This window comes from Sphaerodactylus townsendi, linkage group LG01, assembly GCF_021028975.2.
Source record: "Sphaerodactylus townsendi isolate TG3544 linkage group LG01, MPM_Stown_v2.3, whole genome shotgun sequence".
In the NCBI taxonomy this organism is placed as follows: domain Eukaryota; kingdom Metazoa; phylum Chordata; class Lepidosauria; order Squamata; family Sphaerodactylidae; genus Sphaerodactylus; species Sphaerodactylus townsendi.
Window position 1 is genome coordinate 79,595,494 of NC_059425.1, and position 13,875 is coordinate 79,609,368.

General features: G+C 49.2%; 2 protein-coding genes across 4 annotated transcripts in view; both read left to right on the plus strand.

Annotated features, from left to right (window-relative positions):
- SMYD3 (SET and MYND domain containing 3) overlaps positions 1-13,875 on the plus strand; it is a 463,587-nt gene that overhangs the window by 243,143 nt on the left and 206,569 nt on the right. The gene's annotated exons all lie outside the window — the stretch shown is intronic.
- LOC125426500 (putative nuclease HARBI1) lies at positions 2,929-5,151 on the plus strand. Its single transcript, XM_048484845.1, has 2 exons — positions 2,929-3,566; positions 4,323-5,151. Exons 1-2 carry the CDS (start codon positions 3,024-3,026, stop codon positions 4,641-4,643), a joined length of 864 nt encoding a protein of 287 aa, XP_048340802.1. The 5' UTR covers positions 2,929-3,023; the 3' UTR covers positions 4,644-5,151.

The window sequence follows — 13,875 nt, forward strand, 5'->3', positions numbered from 1 at the left end:
ACATCTAGCTGTTCATGTAGCCATTGGGCCCAGCATTTTCTACAATGGTGTGATTTATTGAACCCAAACTGGGAAAAAAACACCTGTAGTTACAGCCAGCAGAGTTCCTTTAAAAAATTCAAACAGATTCAATGAGATAAGCTCCCTATAAGTATATATCATCTACTAATTCAAAGATGCATGCATTCCTAATTATAGCAATTAATAGAATGCAAATGGAAGGATTTTATGACAAATGTTACCATATCATAATAATGTTACCATATCATAATTAATAGAATGCAAATGGGAGGATTTTATGACAAATGTTGTCATCCCAAACATGATAAATAATGATCACCATTCAATATATTTTTTTGAGTTCTGCCAGTTGCTGTGCCAAGGAGGGATTTGGTGGGGTGATCAGGACAGAAATAAAGTACAAACACGTTATTTGGTAAAAACAGCTGGCCACACACAGCTTTACTTTTATTGAATTCAGGCACAGGGAGCTAAAGTGCAGCATAGGGATGGATCCCGTCATTTGGTGATCTGCCTGCTGACCCAATGAACCCATTTCCCCCCAGCACCCAGCCCACCTGCTGGGGTATACGAAGGGAGTAGCAAATGCTGGGATCCCACCAGGCAATAGCATCTGTGTAGGAGTGTGGGTCAGCTGGTAGCCCCTGCAGCCCACCATACTCCCAAGGCCCTTCAAGGAAGCCCCCCAACACTGGGGAGGCAGGTATGCAGATACCGCCTCCCCCCAAAAGGATTTGTTGCCAATGCCAATCCGCAAGCTGTGACAATACTTTAATAGGTATTAAAGAAAAACGCATGAACAAGTGAACACATGACAGCAGTTATCACATTACTTTTATAGTCAACAAACATGGGCTCTAAAACAACAGTAGTTGGGAGGATGGGCAACTTTGGAGAGACGCTGTGTGAACAGGCCAGAGGTTGGAAGGGCTCTCTCTTAAAAGCCCCGCCAGACCATGGCCCCACCACCTCTGGCCATGTGCGAAACGCCTCCTGACAGCCAGTCACCCCTAATGGTCCTGCCCTGCAGGGACAATGGGCTGTCTGGATTCAGCTATGCTTCCTCCACACCCCTTCCAGACAGCAAAGGTAAGGCGGAGCCACATTTATTCCTTATAGATCTCTGAAAATATGTCAATTTTGTCATTTGCTATAAACAATTAAACCAACTGCTATTAGATGGAGGTTTCTTCTTTTTCCAGTTGACAGCTATGGCCATATTTGCTGCAGAAACCTTCACAGTTCTTAACCACAGGTGCTAAAGATTTTCCGTACTTCGAGTATTGTAATTGCAACATCTCACCCCAAGTCATTGGCTGGAAAGGCAAAATTCAGTTTCCCTGAAATGTTCAGATCAGTAGTTTGGCAAGCATCTACCAGAATGCTGCTAAGGATGCTTTTTCATATATCTCAGCCACACTCAGTCCCCAGAAGACTGATTATTAATCCAATGGCTGACATAATGCACTATACCTCTTCCCACTGTGAAAAATCTTGCAATACAGAATTTGCTGTCAAACCCAAGAGGCTTCAGACATGGCAACTTCAGAAGCAATTAGGGCTAGCAGGACTTTGATCCTGTTCAATCCAGTGAAACAAAATTAGTGAGCTTGTTCAGCTCCTGCCTTGCCTTTGGAAACAATAGCAGTTTGAGTGACCCACTATTACTAAGCTAGTTTTTGATGAAATGCTACTACAGTGTATCATCATGACTCCAACATATGCAGCTGTGAGTGATTAATTATACTCTGGAAGAATATAACGGTCTCTTCTATTTAAATTACATATGGCACCTATAATTTATTTGCCTTAATTATCAAAGTACGAATGCTATAATACACCCTCTGCCACAGAATCTGCTTGAAGAATTTGCTTGTATTTTTCTCCCTTTCCTTCCTATCTATTCTATGCATCCACTATTAGCAAGAGTGTATCATAACTTAATTAGTTAACACTGATTTGTAATCTGCACACTTCTGCTTAATTGGCATTTTCATGGCACCAGCTTTAATCTTATGTTTTGCATAATGAGCAACCTTTGAAAAAAAAAGAAAACCCTTAGGAAAAAGAGCTGAAGCTTTTGTGGAAAAGATTCGTGCTGTGCCCTTGCTTCAGTGACAGGTAAGTCAAAGATATGCAGCCCCTGAAATTCATATACAATCCCTCATTTTCTAGGCACAGAAATTAAATGGGTGTTCAGAAAAGATTAACAAAGTGCTTGTTCCCATGAAGTAGTTTAACATAGGGCAACAGCCAGAATGTTCATGTTGGAATCCACTTATTTCTTGTTTGCCATCAGGTTGCAGCCAACTTATGGTGACCCCGTACAGTTTTCAAGGCAAGAGATGTCCAGAGGTTGTTTGCCATTGCCTGCCTCTGCATACTGTTCTATTCCCTAGTTATCTCCCACCTGAATATTAACCTGGGTCAACCCTCCCTAGTTTCCAAGGTGTGATGAGATTGGCCTAGCCTCACCTATTCAGGTCAGGGCAGAAGCTGTTTCCCTGGAGAGCGATATGTCTGCTTAATTCACAGTAGCAGCCAGGTAACTCTGACAAAACATTGCCACACAGAGCCCTTCCGGACACACGAGTCGACTCAGGTGTGACTCGTGTCGGCGGAGTCTTACCTTGACTCGAGTCCTCCCGTTCCTCCGCACAGCAGCTGACTCGTGTCTCCGGAGTCGAGCTCAGAGGGCGGGACCACCTCCCTGCGTTGCTTTCCGATTGGTTGTTGAGCTCGACTCAGCTTACGAGCTGAGCCGAGCTCAGAGGGCGGGACCACCTCCGCACGTTTTCCACTCCTCATTCCTATTGGCTGCCGTTCTATGGCGGGAAACGTGAGTACGCGGTGTTTTTTTTTTTCGTTTGCCAAGTAGGAGCTACGTTGCTACGGGCGACGGCGCAGGCGCGGCGTAGGAGCGGCAGTTTTTCGCCTGTCAAACTGGTGAGAATCCATTTCTGCAAGGCTTCATTTCTGACAGATCACAGCTGAGCTGAATAATGGATCGTGGTGATTTGTTGGAGGAGGAGATATTGGTCACCATTTTGGCACTCCTATCCCATCTCAACAGCCTCCTGGAGGCTGCTGTGGCAGCTGCCACCAGATGTCTACATTTGGTGCGCCAGAATAATTACAACACTCATACTGACTGGATGGTCCTTGTTTCGACTCCACAGCGGCCACGCTACTGGGTATACCCGCACAGGTCCATGGACTGGTGGAAAAACTGTGTGTTGGCCCAGTGGGAAGACAGCCGGTGGGTGCGAAATTTTAGGATGTCCCGCAGGACCTTCATGTGGCTTGTTGACATCCTGAAGCCACACCTGTTCCACCAGGACACACAGATGCGTCATGCGTGGCCAGTGGATCTAAGAGTCGCCATGTCTCTCTGGTATCTGGCTAACAAGAACTCATTCCGGGAGGTGCAGGAGCAGTTCGGGGTTGGGCTGACTACTGTTGCTGACGCGGTCCACGAGTTCTGCATGGTAGTGGAGGAGGTCCTGGTTCCCAGGTTGGTCAAACTGACAGACCCAATGGAGCAGGTAGGTGCAGCTGTTACATAAACTCCCCCCCCCCTTTCATTGTATTGCTTCTTGTCACAGCCAGATGCAGTGGGCACAGTTTTTAGCCTAGTGGCACCACACTTTCAGGGTACTGTTAGGTGGCACATCTGATGATACCAGCCAAGTTTCATGAAGTTTGGTCCAGGGGGATTCAAAGTTATGGACCCTCAAAAAGGACCCCCATCTCCTATTAGCTCCCATTGGAATGGGGGATAGGGGTTTCCTTTTCGAGGGCCCATAACTTCCAAAGCCCCAAATAGAATGGACTGCTGCAGTCTACTCTGAATGGTACCAAAGCATGGATCATTTTGACAAAGCATAGTTCTGAATGAGAGCAAACACGACAGTTGAAAAAAAATGGGATATCAATCCAAGCTCCTCTTCTACTAAAACCAGTCTTTGTGGCTTGAACTTTCTGATCTAAGCCATTCCAAAAACAGCATCACTTTTATTGTTTTCGCTACTGTGGACCCCAGATTCTCTCTTTAAGGTGGACTTACAAGAAGAATCTGGGCTCCCTAGTTAAACACCACTGAAAGTGACTCTGTTTGGGGGTGGATTCCAGCATCACAGCGGGCGCCCATGGGGGGGGGGGTTCAGGGGCACAAAACTGTCAGCGGGGGGGGGGGGGTTCCCAAGCGTACTGTTTCATAGTGTGTGTGCCAGACAGCAGTTACCACATCAGCAATCACCCTGTTTTGTTCTAACACACGTGTGCAATTTCTCTCTTAACAGATCATGCTGGGGTTCGCTGAAATTGGATTCCCTCAGTGTGTTGGCGCTGTCGATGGCTGCCACATCCCCATTCAGAATCCAGCTGACTCGAATGGGGAATACATTAACAGAAAAAAGTTCGCATCAATCGTCCTCATGGCCATCTGCGACCACAGAGGACGTTTCTATGCTGCAGAGGCTGGAGAATCTGGAAAAAGCCATGACGCCTACATCTTCAACGGGTGCCACTTCACCCACGCCATTGATCGTGGGGCCTTCTTTCCAGCAACTCCATCTCTGGTTGTGGATGGGGTAGCTGTCCCCCCCCTTGGTCCTTGGTGATGGGGCCTTTCCCATGCGTAAGTGGCTGGTGACGTCGTACAAGCCAGTCCACAATGCAAGAGAAAGGCAGTTTAATCGAAGGTTGTCACGGGCGAGATGCACAATAGAGCGTGCCTTTGGCCGACTGAAGGCACGGTGGAGGTGCCTCCTTTCCCCATTACAAATAAAACTGGACAGTGTGTCTACACTTGTTGGGGCCTGCGTTGTGCTCCACAACATTTGTGAGACCCGTGGGCACAGAGCACCAGAACTTGAGGAGAGGCCTCCTCCACTCCTCACAGAAATGGAATGCCAGCAGGACATTGTAGTTGGACACGAGGGGGGAAGGGGGTATGACCCCAGAGCTGACAGCAACCTGGAAGAGGGGAAAGAGGTCAGGGATGCTCTGGCAAGGTACATGTGCGGCTAGGAGCACACAGGTTATAAAATGTTTTAAAATGTTTACAGTTCTCCCCGCAGCAGTGAAGTGTTTGCATTTAAGTTATGAAATGTTGCATTAAAGTTGAGAAATGTTTTTGATTAAAATTATTATGTTTTCTTAACCTAGTGAATACATTGCTGTTTTGAAACTGTATTATAAATAAGTGCTAATTTCAAATATGATGAGCAACTAGATATCAGTGCAAGTCAACAGCAGGAAAGGACTTGCTTCATTTTTAGGGGCCCCAAAAAGGCTTACGGGCCCCCAACAGCAGCAGTGGCGTAGGAGGTTAAGAGCAGGTGCATTCTAATCTGAAGAAACCAGGTTTGATTCCCTGCTACGCCGTTTGAGCTGTGGAGGCTTATCTGGGGAACCAGACTAGTTTGTGCACTCCCACACACGCCAGCTGGGTGACCTTGGGCTAGTCACAGTTCTTTGGAGCTCTCTCAGCCCCACCCACCTCACAGGGTGTTTATTGTGAGGGGGGAGGGAGGGAGGGCAAGGAGATTGTCAGCCCCTTTGAGTCTCCTTACAGGAGAGAAAGGGAGGATATAAATCCAAACTACTCTTCTTCTTCCTCCTCCTCCTCCTTCTAATTCACTCCAAACAGTATTCTATTCCAATTTTAATTTCTGGATAGTCTTCTAGAACACATTGCAGAAATCTCATCAACATGGTGTAATAGTTAAGAGCAGGTGCACTCTAATTTGGGTCTGATTCCCCACTCCTCCACATGAGCAGTGGACTCTTACCTGGTGAACTGGGTTTGTTTTCCCACTCCTATACATGAAGCCTGCTGGGTGACCTTGGGCTAGTGACAGTTCTCTCTGAACTCTCTCAGCCCCACCTACCTCACAACAGGGTGTCTGCAGGATGAGCAGACTGTTAGTGTTTCAGATTTCAGAATGTGTTTGCTCAAAACAGGGGCTATTTCTCAGGGAGCAGAGGCTGGAAACAAATATGAAATTCCTTGGCAACAGTATCTAAGTTTAGGCTGAGAGTTGAAAGAATGCTTCCGATTCATGGCTGTCGCCACCTGGCATTCCTCTGCCATACTCTTAACATGATCTAACAAGGTACCACATAGCCCCTTGAGGGTTGGAATATAAATCCAAACTCTTCTTCTTCTTCTTTTTCTTCTCTCCAGATGATCATGGATTACAAATCCCACCAGCCCCTGCCAGCATGGCCAATTGGCAGGGGCTGATGGGATTTGTGGTCCATGATCATCTGGAGAGTCGCAGGCTGCAGACCCCTGGTTTAGATCCTGTTTTTAGCTGTTGCCATCAGGTGAGCTGCATTTGCTCCTTGCCTATTGAGGATGAGAGCCAACCGCTTGTGTCTGCTGCAACATGTCTTGAACACCTGAACGCCTCTTGATACTGAATCAGAGCATGCATCCATCACAGTCACTACTGTCTACTCAGACTGCAGGCAGTAGCTCTCCGGGGTCTCCCCTAACAGATCTTACACATCACCTCCCGCCTGGTCCATTTAGCTGCCGATGTCAGGGAATGACCCCGGGACCTTCTGGATGCCAAGCAGATGCTCAGCCACCGTCTTCCTCCAGGCCAGAAGGCAGGCAGTGAGGCTGGCCCTAGCCCCTGGCTCCTGAAGGCCCCCTTCCCCAATACACACACACCGCCTGCCAGCACTCTCCCTGACCTGGGTCTGCTAAGCAATCCAGGCTCCAATTCTGAGCCTCTCACAGTGCCCTTCTCTACTATTAAAAGGCCAAAGCCGCAGAGAGGGGAAGGGGGGGGGGGGGGGGGGGGGGGGGGGGGGGGGGAATCTTGGCAGAAGGTCAAGTGTGGGAAGATGGGAGCAGCAAGGGCCTATTTGAGCCTAGGCTTGGATCCAGCTCTAAGCTGCAGCCTGCAGCTTAGAGCTGGATCCAAGCCTGGCCTTAGCTGGTTTCAGACTGAAGCCTGAGTGGCACACATATATCTGCTGGGTTACCTTGGGCTGGTCACTGTTCAAAAGAAAGAGTCAACACAGTATATAAATTTAACTTCAGAACTTTTAATAACTTTTAATAATTTAACAAGGAACTTTTAATAACTTTTAATAATTTAACAAGGAACTTTTAATAACTTTTAATAATTTAACAAGGAACTTTTAATAACTTAACGAAGAAACAAACCAACAAACAGTATCAACTATGTACAAAACTAAGTGGTGGCCACCCCGGAGCTCAGCTCCACCACTGCTCCCTCATCGATTACTAGTCCGTGGGGACTGCTGTCTGAGCTAGAGGTGGGGTATGCCGCTGCTGCCGCTGCTGCTGGCTCAGCTGGCCTCTGTGGGTGGGGCTGCTCTAGGTGGTCCAGGCGAGCCTCCACCCTCCGCAGCCTCTGGTCAATGGAAGTCACTGGAAGAAGACGGACAGAAAAAGTTTGTGAGCAGTTGAACATCTGGTGCAACAGTAATTATACCTTACTATATTATACATTATACAGTATATATTATAATTATAATATTATACATTATACAATGTATAAATTATACATTACATTACATTATTTCTCTTCATCCAGGGGCTGTGCCTCCTTACTTACGCATGGCCAGAATTGTGCCAAGCCGCGCATGGGCACTGACCGCAGGTTGTTCTGTGCCAGCAGCAGCAGCAGCAGCAGGAGCTTGTGATGTGCCTACAGGGAAACAAAGGGGGGGGGAACGTTTGTAAGCCACCTTGAGGAGAACTCAGATAGGGATGTTCTAAACAAATAAATAAATTCAGGATGCATATCACACTTTTCAAAAGCAGTCATGGTAATAGTAGTAAGAAGTAGCATGCCATTTGGAATTAAATTTGAGGGGTATATAATCTACTCATTCCATTATACAAAGTATACTGCAGTTAATGCAAAAACCACTGTGAACTTCCATGGAGTTTACCTGAAGCCTAACCATTCCTTGAGGTCAGCCTGGTCATTATAATGCTGCAGTGGAAATTATGGTTTTGGTCAAAATATTTGACTCAATAAAGAATGAAAGTATTGGTGTATTGGGATACTGTGGGGAATGCTTTTAAAGTGCATAGGGAACTAAAGCAAGTTAAACCTCACAACCTATGGGTGACCTCAGTCCCAATAGTTTCTCAGCGGTCAAGAGGAGGAAGCTGAGAACTTGAACTGAATTCATGAATAATTCACCCTAAATTGTGAACATTTCATGTAAGAAATTGCATATTGTGGGAAAGTGACGAATTGGGCATTTTCCCTTGAGAGGAGAAAGGAAAATTTAAATTTTAAATAGCTCCAACGTCGGTTCGCAGGGAAAGAGGGACAGAGCAGCATCCCACACACACAAGCTTTTTTACCTGGGCGCGCATCGTCCGTTTGGGAGGAGTCCTCACCCTCGTCGCTGCGCTCCTCCTGTTCTGTCTCCGGGCCAGCCCTACCTGTGGAAGCAGAAACATAGAAATATATCGTCACTACACAGGGATGCGTGTGCGCAGCAACGCAAGTTAAATGCACGCAGCAACGCAAACTTTATTAAAGGCCGAAAAGTTACTTACCACGAGGGCGGCGATCGGCCAAGCGTGGCCGCCCTGCGTTCCGCCATATCTGCCGGAGTTCCGAGAAGTTCTCCGGCCAGCTGGACTGGAGAGGGACTTTCCCCCAGGCCTGCACGACACGGAAAAAGTCCCCTTTCAGGGACTTCCACTTCGTGCAGACCTGTTTTGGGGTCCGCCTGTAGCCCGCTGCCTCCAGGGCCCTTGCAATTGCCCGGTATGCTGCTCGGTTAGGCAACCGGGTGCTGCCCATCAACAGGGAGCTGTACCCCCGGTCCCTAATTGTCTGGAGGAGGACATTGATCTCCTCCTCCTGCCAGAACACTCCATGTCTCACCTCCTCCATGGCAGCAATAACGGGTGGGAAACAGTTAGGGGCTGAGCTTAGTTTGGGCAATTTTGCTGCTTTGCTATTGGTCCCCTTTAAAATTGCCCCCTCCCCTTCGTCGCAACGCAGGATGGATCTTTTTAAGGATCAATGCAACACTGCAGGGATGTAGGCTAGAAGTATGGTAGAGGATGAAGAATTCATGAAAAGAATGGAAGTAGGAAGAAGTGGTAGTGAAAAAAGACTGCATACTGGAAAGCATAAATAATGTTAAATTATAAAGAAAGACAAGTATGCATAGATGGAAGGAAAAATAATACTTAAATGGTACAGAACTCCAATGCAACTAGCTAATATGGCTAGTAGTCAAACAACCATCTCATATAGCTATGCTTAGTCAAAAATGTTGGCACTGCGGAGAACCAGGGGCCTATTACACTCATATGTGGATTACATGCAAAGAGATTAAATTTTTTTGGAAAAAACCATTATTTTTGTGCAGGTTTGCTGTTTACAGGAATAATTGAGGGGACAAAAGTAGATTAAAAATGATCTAATGTATATGAGGATGTTAAGAGCTGCACACGCAGTAGTAGCATTGGGATGGAAAGATAAGAAAAAACGGACTATTTTGAAATGACTGAAATATATATGGGAACAAATGCAACTGTCCTTCGTATGCAGAGTGGTCTCCCAAAGAGGGTGGCCCCATCCCTAATTGTTTTCAATGTGATCAAATACGAACGGGCATACACAGCTGAGGGTCCATAACTTTGGACCCCCTGAACCAAACCACACCAAACCTGGGAGGTATCATTAGGAGATACTCATACAGATACCCTGAAAGTTTGGTGCTGCTAGCCCAAACAATGCGCCCCTGACAGCAGGCACCCCTGAAATTTCCCCAGATTCTTCTTTTAAATCCACCTTTTAAAACTGGCTCCTCCAGTTCACTTCGGCATGGATTTAAAGGGAGAATCTGAGGTCCTCTGTTTAGAAGAAGAAGAAGAGTTTGGATTTATATCCCCCCTTTCTCTCCTTCAGGAGACTCAAAGGGGCTGACAATCTCCTTGTCCTTGCTCCCTCACAACAAACACCCTGGGTGGGTGAAAGCTCCAAAGAACTGTGACTAGCCCAAGGTCACCCGGCTGGCGTGTGTGTGAGTGCACAGGCTAATCTGAATTCCCCAGATAAGCCTCCACAGCTCAGGTGGCAGAGCTGGGAATCAAACGTGGTTCTCCAAATTAGAGTGCACCTGCTCTTAACTACTATGTCACATTGACAGTGATGCTGTTTGGGGGTCAATCTTTCATCCCTGGCCTCGGAGAGCTGGTATCATAAGTGCTAGGCCAGGGGCTGGACTTGGGGAGGCTTGTCCATGCCCTAGGGGTGGGGGTGTCGCACCACCCCTGATCCCCCCCCCCATGAGAAATCCATATCTACGTCCCTGCACAGAAGAGACACCGTGGTGTTTGCCAAGTGTCTTGTGGGCCAAACACACCTGTCCCTCTCACCTTACCAATTTTGATCCTTTCCTGTTTCCTAGGCACCAGCACCCACTTGTCGAAGCGGAGGAGAAAGGGGAGTAAACCTTCTCTGCGGGATTGCGTGTCCCTACGTAAGTTTTTTGCACTGGGGCACACCTGGAGCTGTTTTTAGTTCACACAACTAAGTGCATTTATCGTAAACAGGTTTTCCTGCCTTACAACTGAAAAAAGATTGTGCCCATGTAGCAATGGCTCTTTTTAATCTCTGGCCCACCAATTGCTACACTCTCTCAGATTCAAGGAAATCAGATCCAAGTATGTGAATCTTAGCCCACCTAGCTCCCCGATTGAATGAGATTGCACAACTTATTGGTCACTCCTGATCCTTCTCTGTGTCGTCTGTGGGCAGATTTTTATCTTGGACATCACTGAACGGCAGTAGATGTCCTTCGCCCTACCATTCATATCCCTTATCAGAAATGCTTTTTTATTTGTTCTGTATTACTGCTGTACTTCTGACAATGCCAGTGACGGCTTGCTAATGTGTTTCCCTGCATTACAGTAACCAGAATGGACAGGCGCCTGAGTAGGCTGAAGGACGAGGTGGCTGAAGGGGAGAGCGGTGGGAGCTCCGAGGACCGCCTCTGCATCGTCACCAGCGAAGAGGAGGACACCACCAGCAGGAACCCGCCCACCTCCGACCCCTCAGCCGTGGTCATCGTGAGCTCCGCTGCTCCAGGGAGCTCAAGCTCATCTCAGTGAGCGTTCGCTGCTGTTGTTGTTATAGTTGTTATAGTTCTGTCGTTGTTGTTGTTATAGTTCTGTCGTTGTTGTTGTTATAGTTCTGTTTATAGTTGGTGTTGTGTTTTCAGGGGGAAGGGTTGTTAAATGCATTGGGGGGGTGGGCTGTGGGTGTTTTATTGTAATAAAGTTGTGCCTTCTTAAACCTTCACTCCATATCTCACTTGTCCTTTATCACAGGTACTCATTTAGGAAACTCGAAGGAGGTTTCCACCTTGCCAATGCAGCCTGAGTAGAAGACAAATCCGATGCCCAAAGCAGGCTGAGGGGGGCACATTTCGGAATGCACAGTCTCAAAACTTTCATGTTCTCATCAGGAGACTCTCCTGATAACACATTCCAGGTTTGGTGCAGTTTGGTTCAGGGTGTCCATAACTTAGGACCCCTTGAACCAATCCTCACCAAACTTGGGGAGTAGCATAAGGACAGTCACCTGGTGATACCCTGAAAGTTTGGTGCCGCTAGCCTAAAAACTGCGCCCCCTGCAGGCACCAATGTCCTGGTGCAAAAACAATTTGTTCTTGGTGTAGTGGCCACCCGGGGGTGGGGGTGTGGGGGGTGTGGGAGGGCATCCAACTCAGGTTGTGCCCAGGGCTAAAGTTTGCCCAGGGCTGCCTCGAACTTACAAGAAGAATCTGGTGTCCACAGTAGCGAAAACATTGACTGTGATGCTGTTTTGGGGTGGATTATCCCCTTCCTTCCCCCACCCCCAAACAGCATCACTTTCAGTGGTGTTTGCCCTATTAGGCACACCAGATTCTTCTGTTGAATCCATGTTGTATGTCCCAACCTGCATGGACGGAGCAGAGACTGGGCTCTGGGCTTGAACTATAAGGTATGTTTCCACACTGTAGGCCTGTGCAGTTTTACCAAACATTAAGGTGTTACCTGTTTGTTTACTGGGTTGCAGGCAAGGCCACCATAGGGAGAGGAAGGAACAACACCTTTCAAAGTTTGAAACATAACTTTATTGAACACTTTGAACTGTTAGCAAGATCAGATGGACCCAGCCAGTGGTGGGATCCACAACTTTTAGTAACAAATTCAGATGGTGGTGGGATCCACAACTTTTAGTAACAAATTCAGATGGTGGTGGGATCCACAACTTTAAGTAACAAATTCAGATGGTGGTGGGATCCACAACTTTTAGTAACAAATTCAGATGGTGGTGGGATCCACAACTTTTAGTAACAAATTCAGATGGTGGTGTGATCCACAACTTTAAGTAACAAATTCAGATGGACACATAAAAATTACAAATCAAAAATGTGTTTTTCTTTTCTTCTCCGTTTCCCTACCACCTGTCTTGGCTCCTCCAGTTCACAAGGAACTGGAGGAACTTCAGCCAGCATGGCAGGCAATTCCTCCTCCACATCTGCGGCAGGAACAGCATCAGTGCTGGTGGCGACGGATGACTGTTGTGGCCGGATGTGTCGTACCGCAGAACGGTCTCTAAGCAGTTCTACCAGAGAGGCAATACTCGCCTGGGTGGCTGCAATCCCCCCGGCTATCGTCTCCATATGCCTGTTCAGAGTTCTGAACTCTTCGCAATTCTCCTGCCTCATCTCCTCACTGTTTTGCAGCATCCGCTGCCCGATTTCTGAGAGGAGAGAGACACGGCGAACCCTCCGCTCCTGCAGTGTTGCCCTGCGTTCTCCACGGGTCTCCTCAGGTATCAGCGCAGGCTGGGAACCTGCAGGGGGGTCAACACAGAAAACATGAAGGCACACTGTTTGGATTAGGCCAATGTCTGATGCTGTTTTGGGAATGAAATGGGGAGTATGGTTGAAGGAGTAGTTTCATAACATGCCAGACTGAAACTCCTTATCCATTCTGTGTACTGTACTTGAAGACCTCACCCTAGACACACAGATTCTCACTTTCAAGCAGCATATGTCATTCAGTGGATCAGATTTGCAAAGAATGGGGGAGGGAAGCAGAATCTTTGTTATGCAACCACCCATTGACAGCAATGCAGACAACTCAATGCAGAACAGAGATTCTTGGGCAAATTTCTAGGATGTTCCTGCATGGGGTGCATTTTTGGAGGTATCAGCACCAAGATTTCAGGGTACCATCTTGAGACTGCCCTGATGATACCAGCCAAGTTTCATGCCCCCTCCCCCCCCCCCCCCCCCCCCACGCCCCCCCCCCCCCCCCCCCCCCCCCCCCCCCCCCCCCCCCGCCCCGCCCCCCCCCCCACCCTCGTCCCCCCCCCCCCCCCACCCACCCCCCACCCCCCCCCCCCCCCCCCCCCCCCCCCCCCCCCCCCCCGGCCCCCCCCCCTGCCCCCCGCCCCCACACCCCCCTCGCCCCCCACCCCCCCCCCCCCCCACCCCCCCCCCCCCCCACCCCCCCCCCCCCCCACCCCCCCCCCCCCCCACCCCCCCCCCCCCCCACCCCCCCCCCCCCCCACCCCCCCCCCCCCCCACCCCCCCCCCCCCCCACCCCCCCCCCCCCCCACCCCCCCCCCCCCCCACCCCCCCCCCCCCCCACCCCCCCCCCCCCCCACCCCCCCCCCCCCCCACCCCCCCCCCCCCCCACCCCCCCCCCCCCCCACCCCCCCCCCCCCCCACCCCCCCCCCCCCCCACCCCCCCCCCCCCCCACCCCCCCCCCCCCCCACCCCCCCCCCCCCCCACCCCCCCCCCCCCCCACCCCCCCCCCCCCCCACCCCCCC

Excerpts from the sequence above, each read along its gene's own strand:
- LOC125426500 (XM_048484845.1), top strand. The coding sequence starts at position 3,024 with ATGGATCGTGGTGATTTGTTGGAGGAGGAGATATTGGTCACCATTTTG. Across the intron at positions 3,567-4,322 it reads TGACAGACCCAATGGAGCAG|ATCATGCTGGGGTTCGCTGA; the intron begins GTAGGTGCAGCT and ends CTCTCTTAACAG.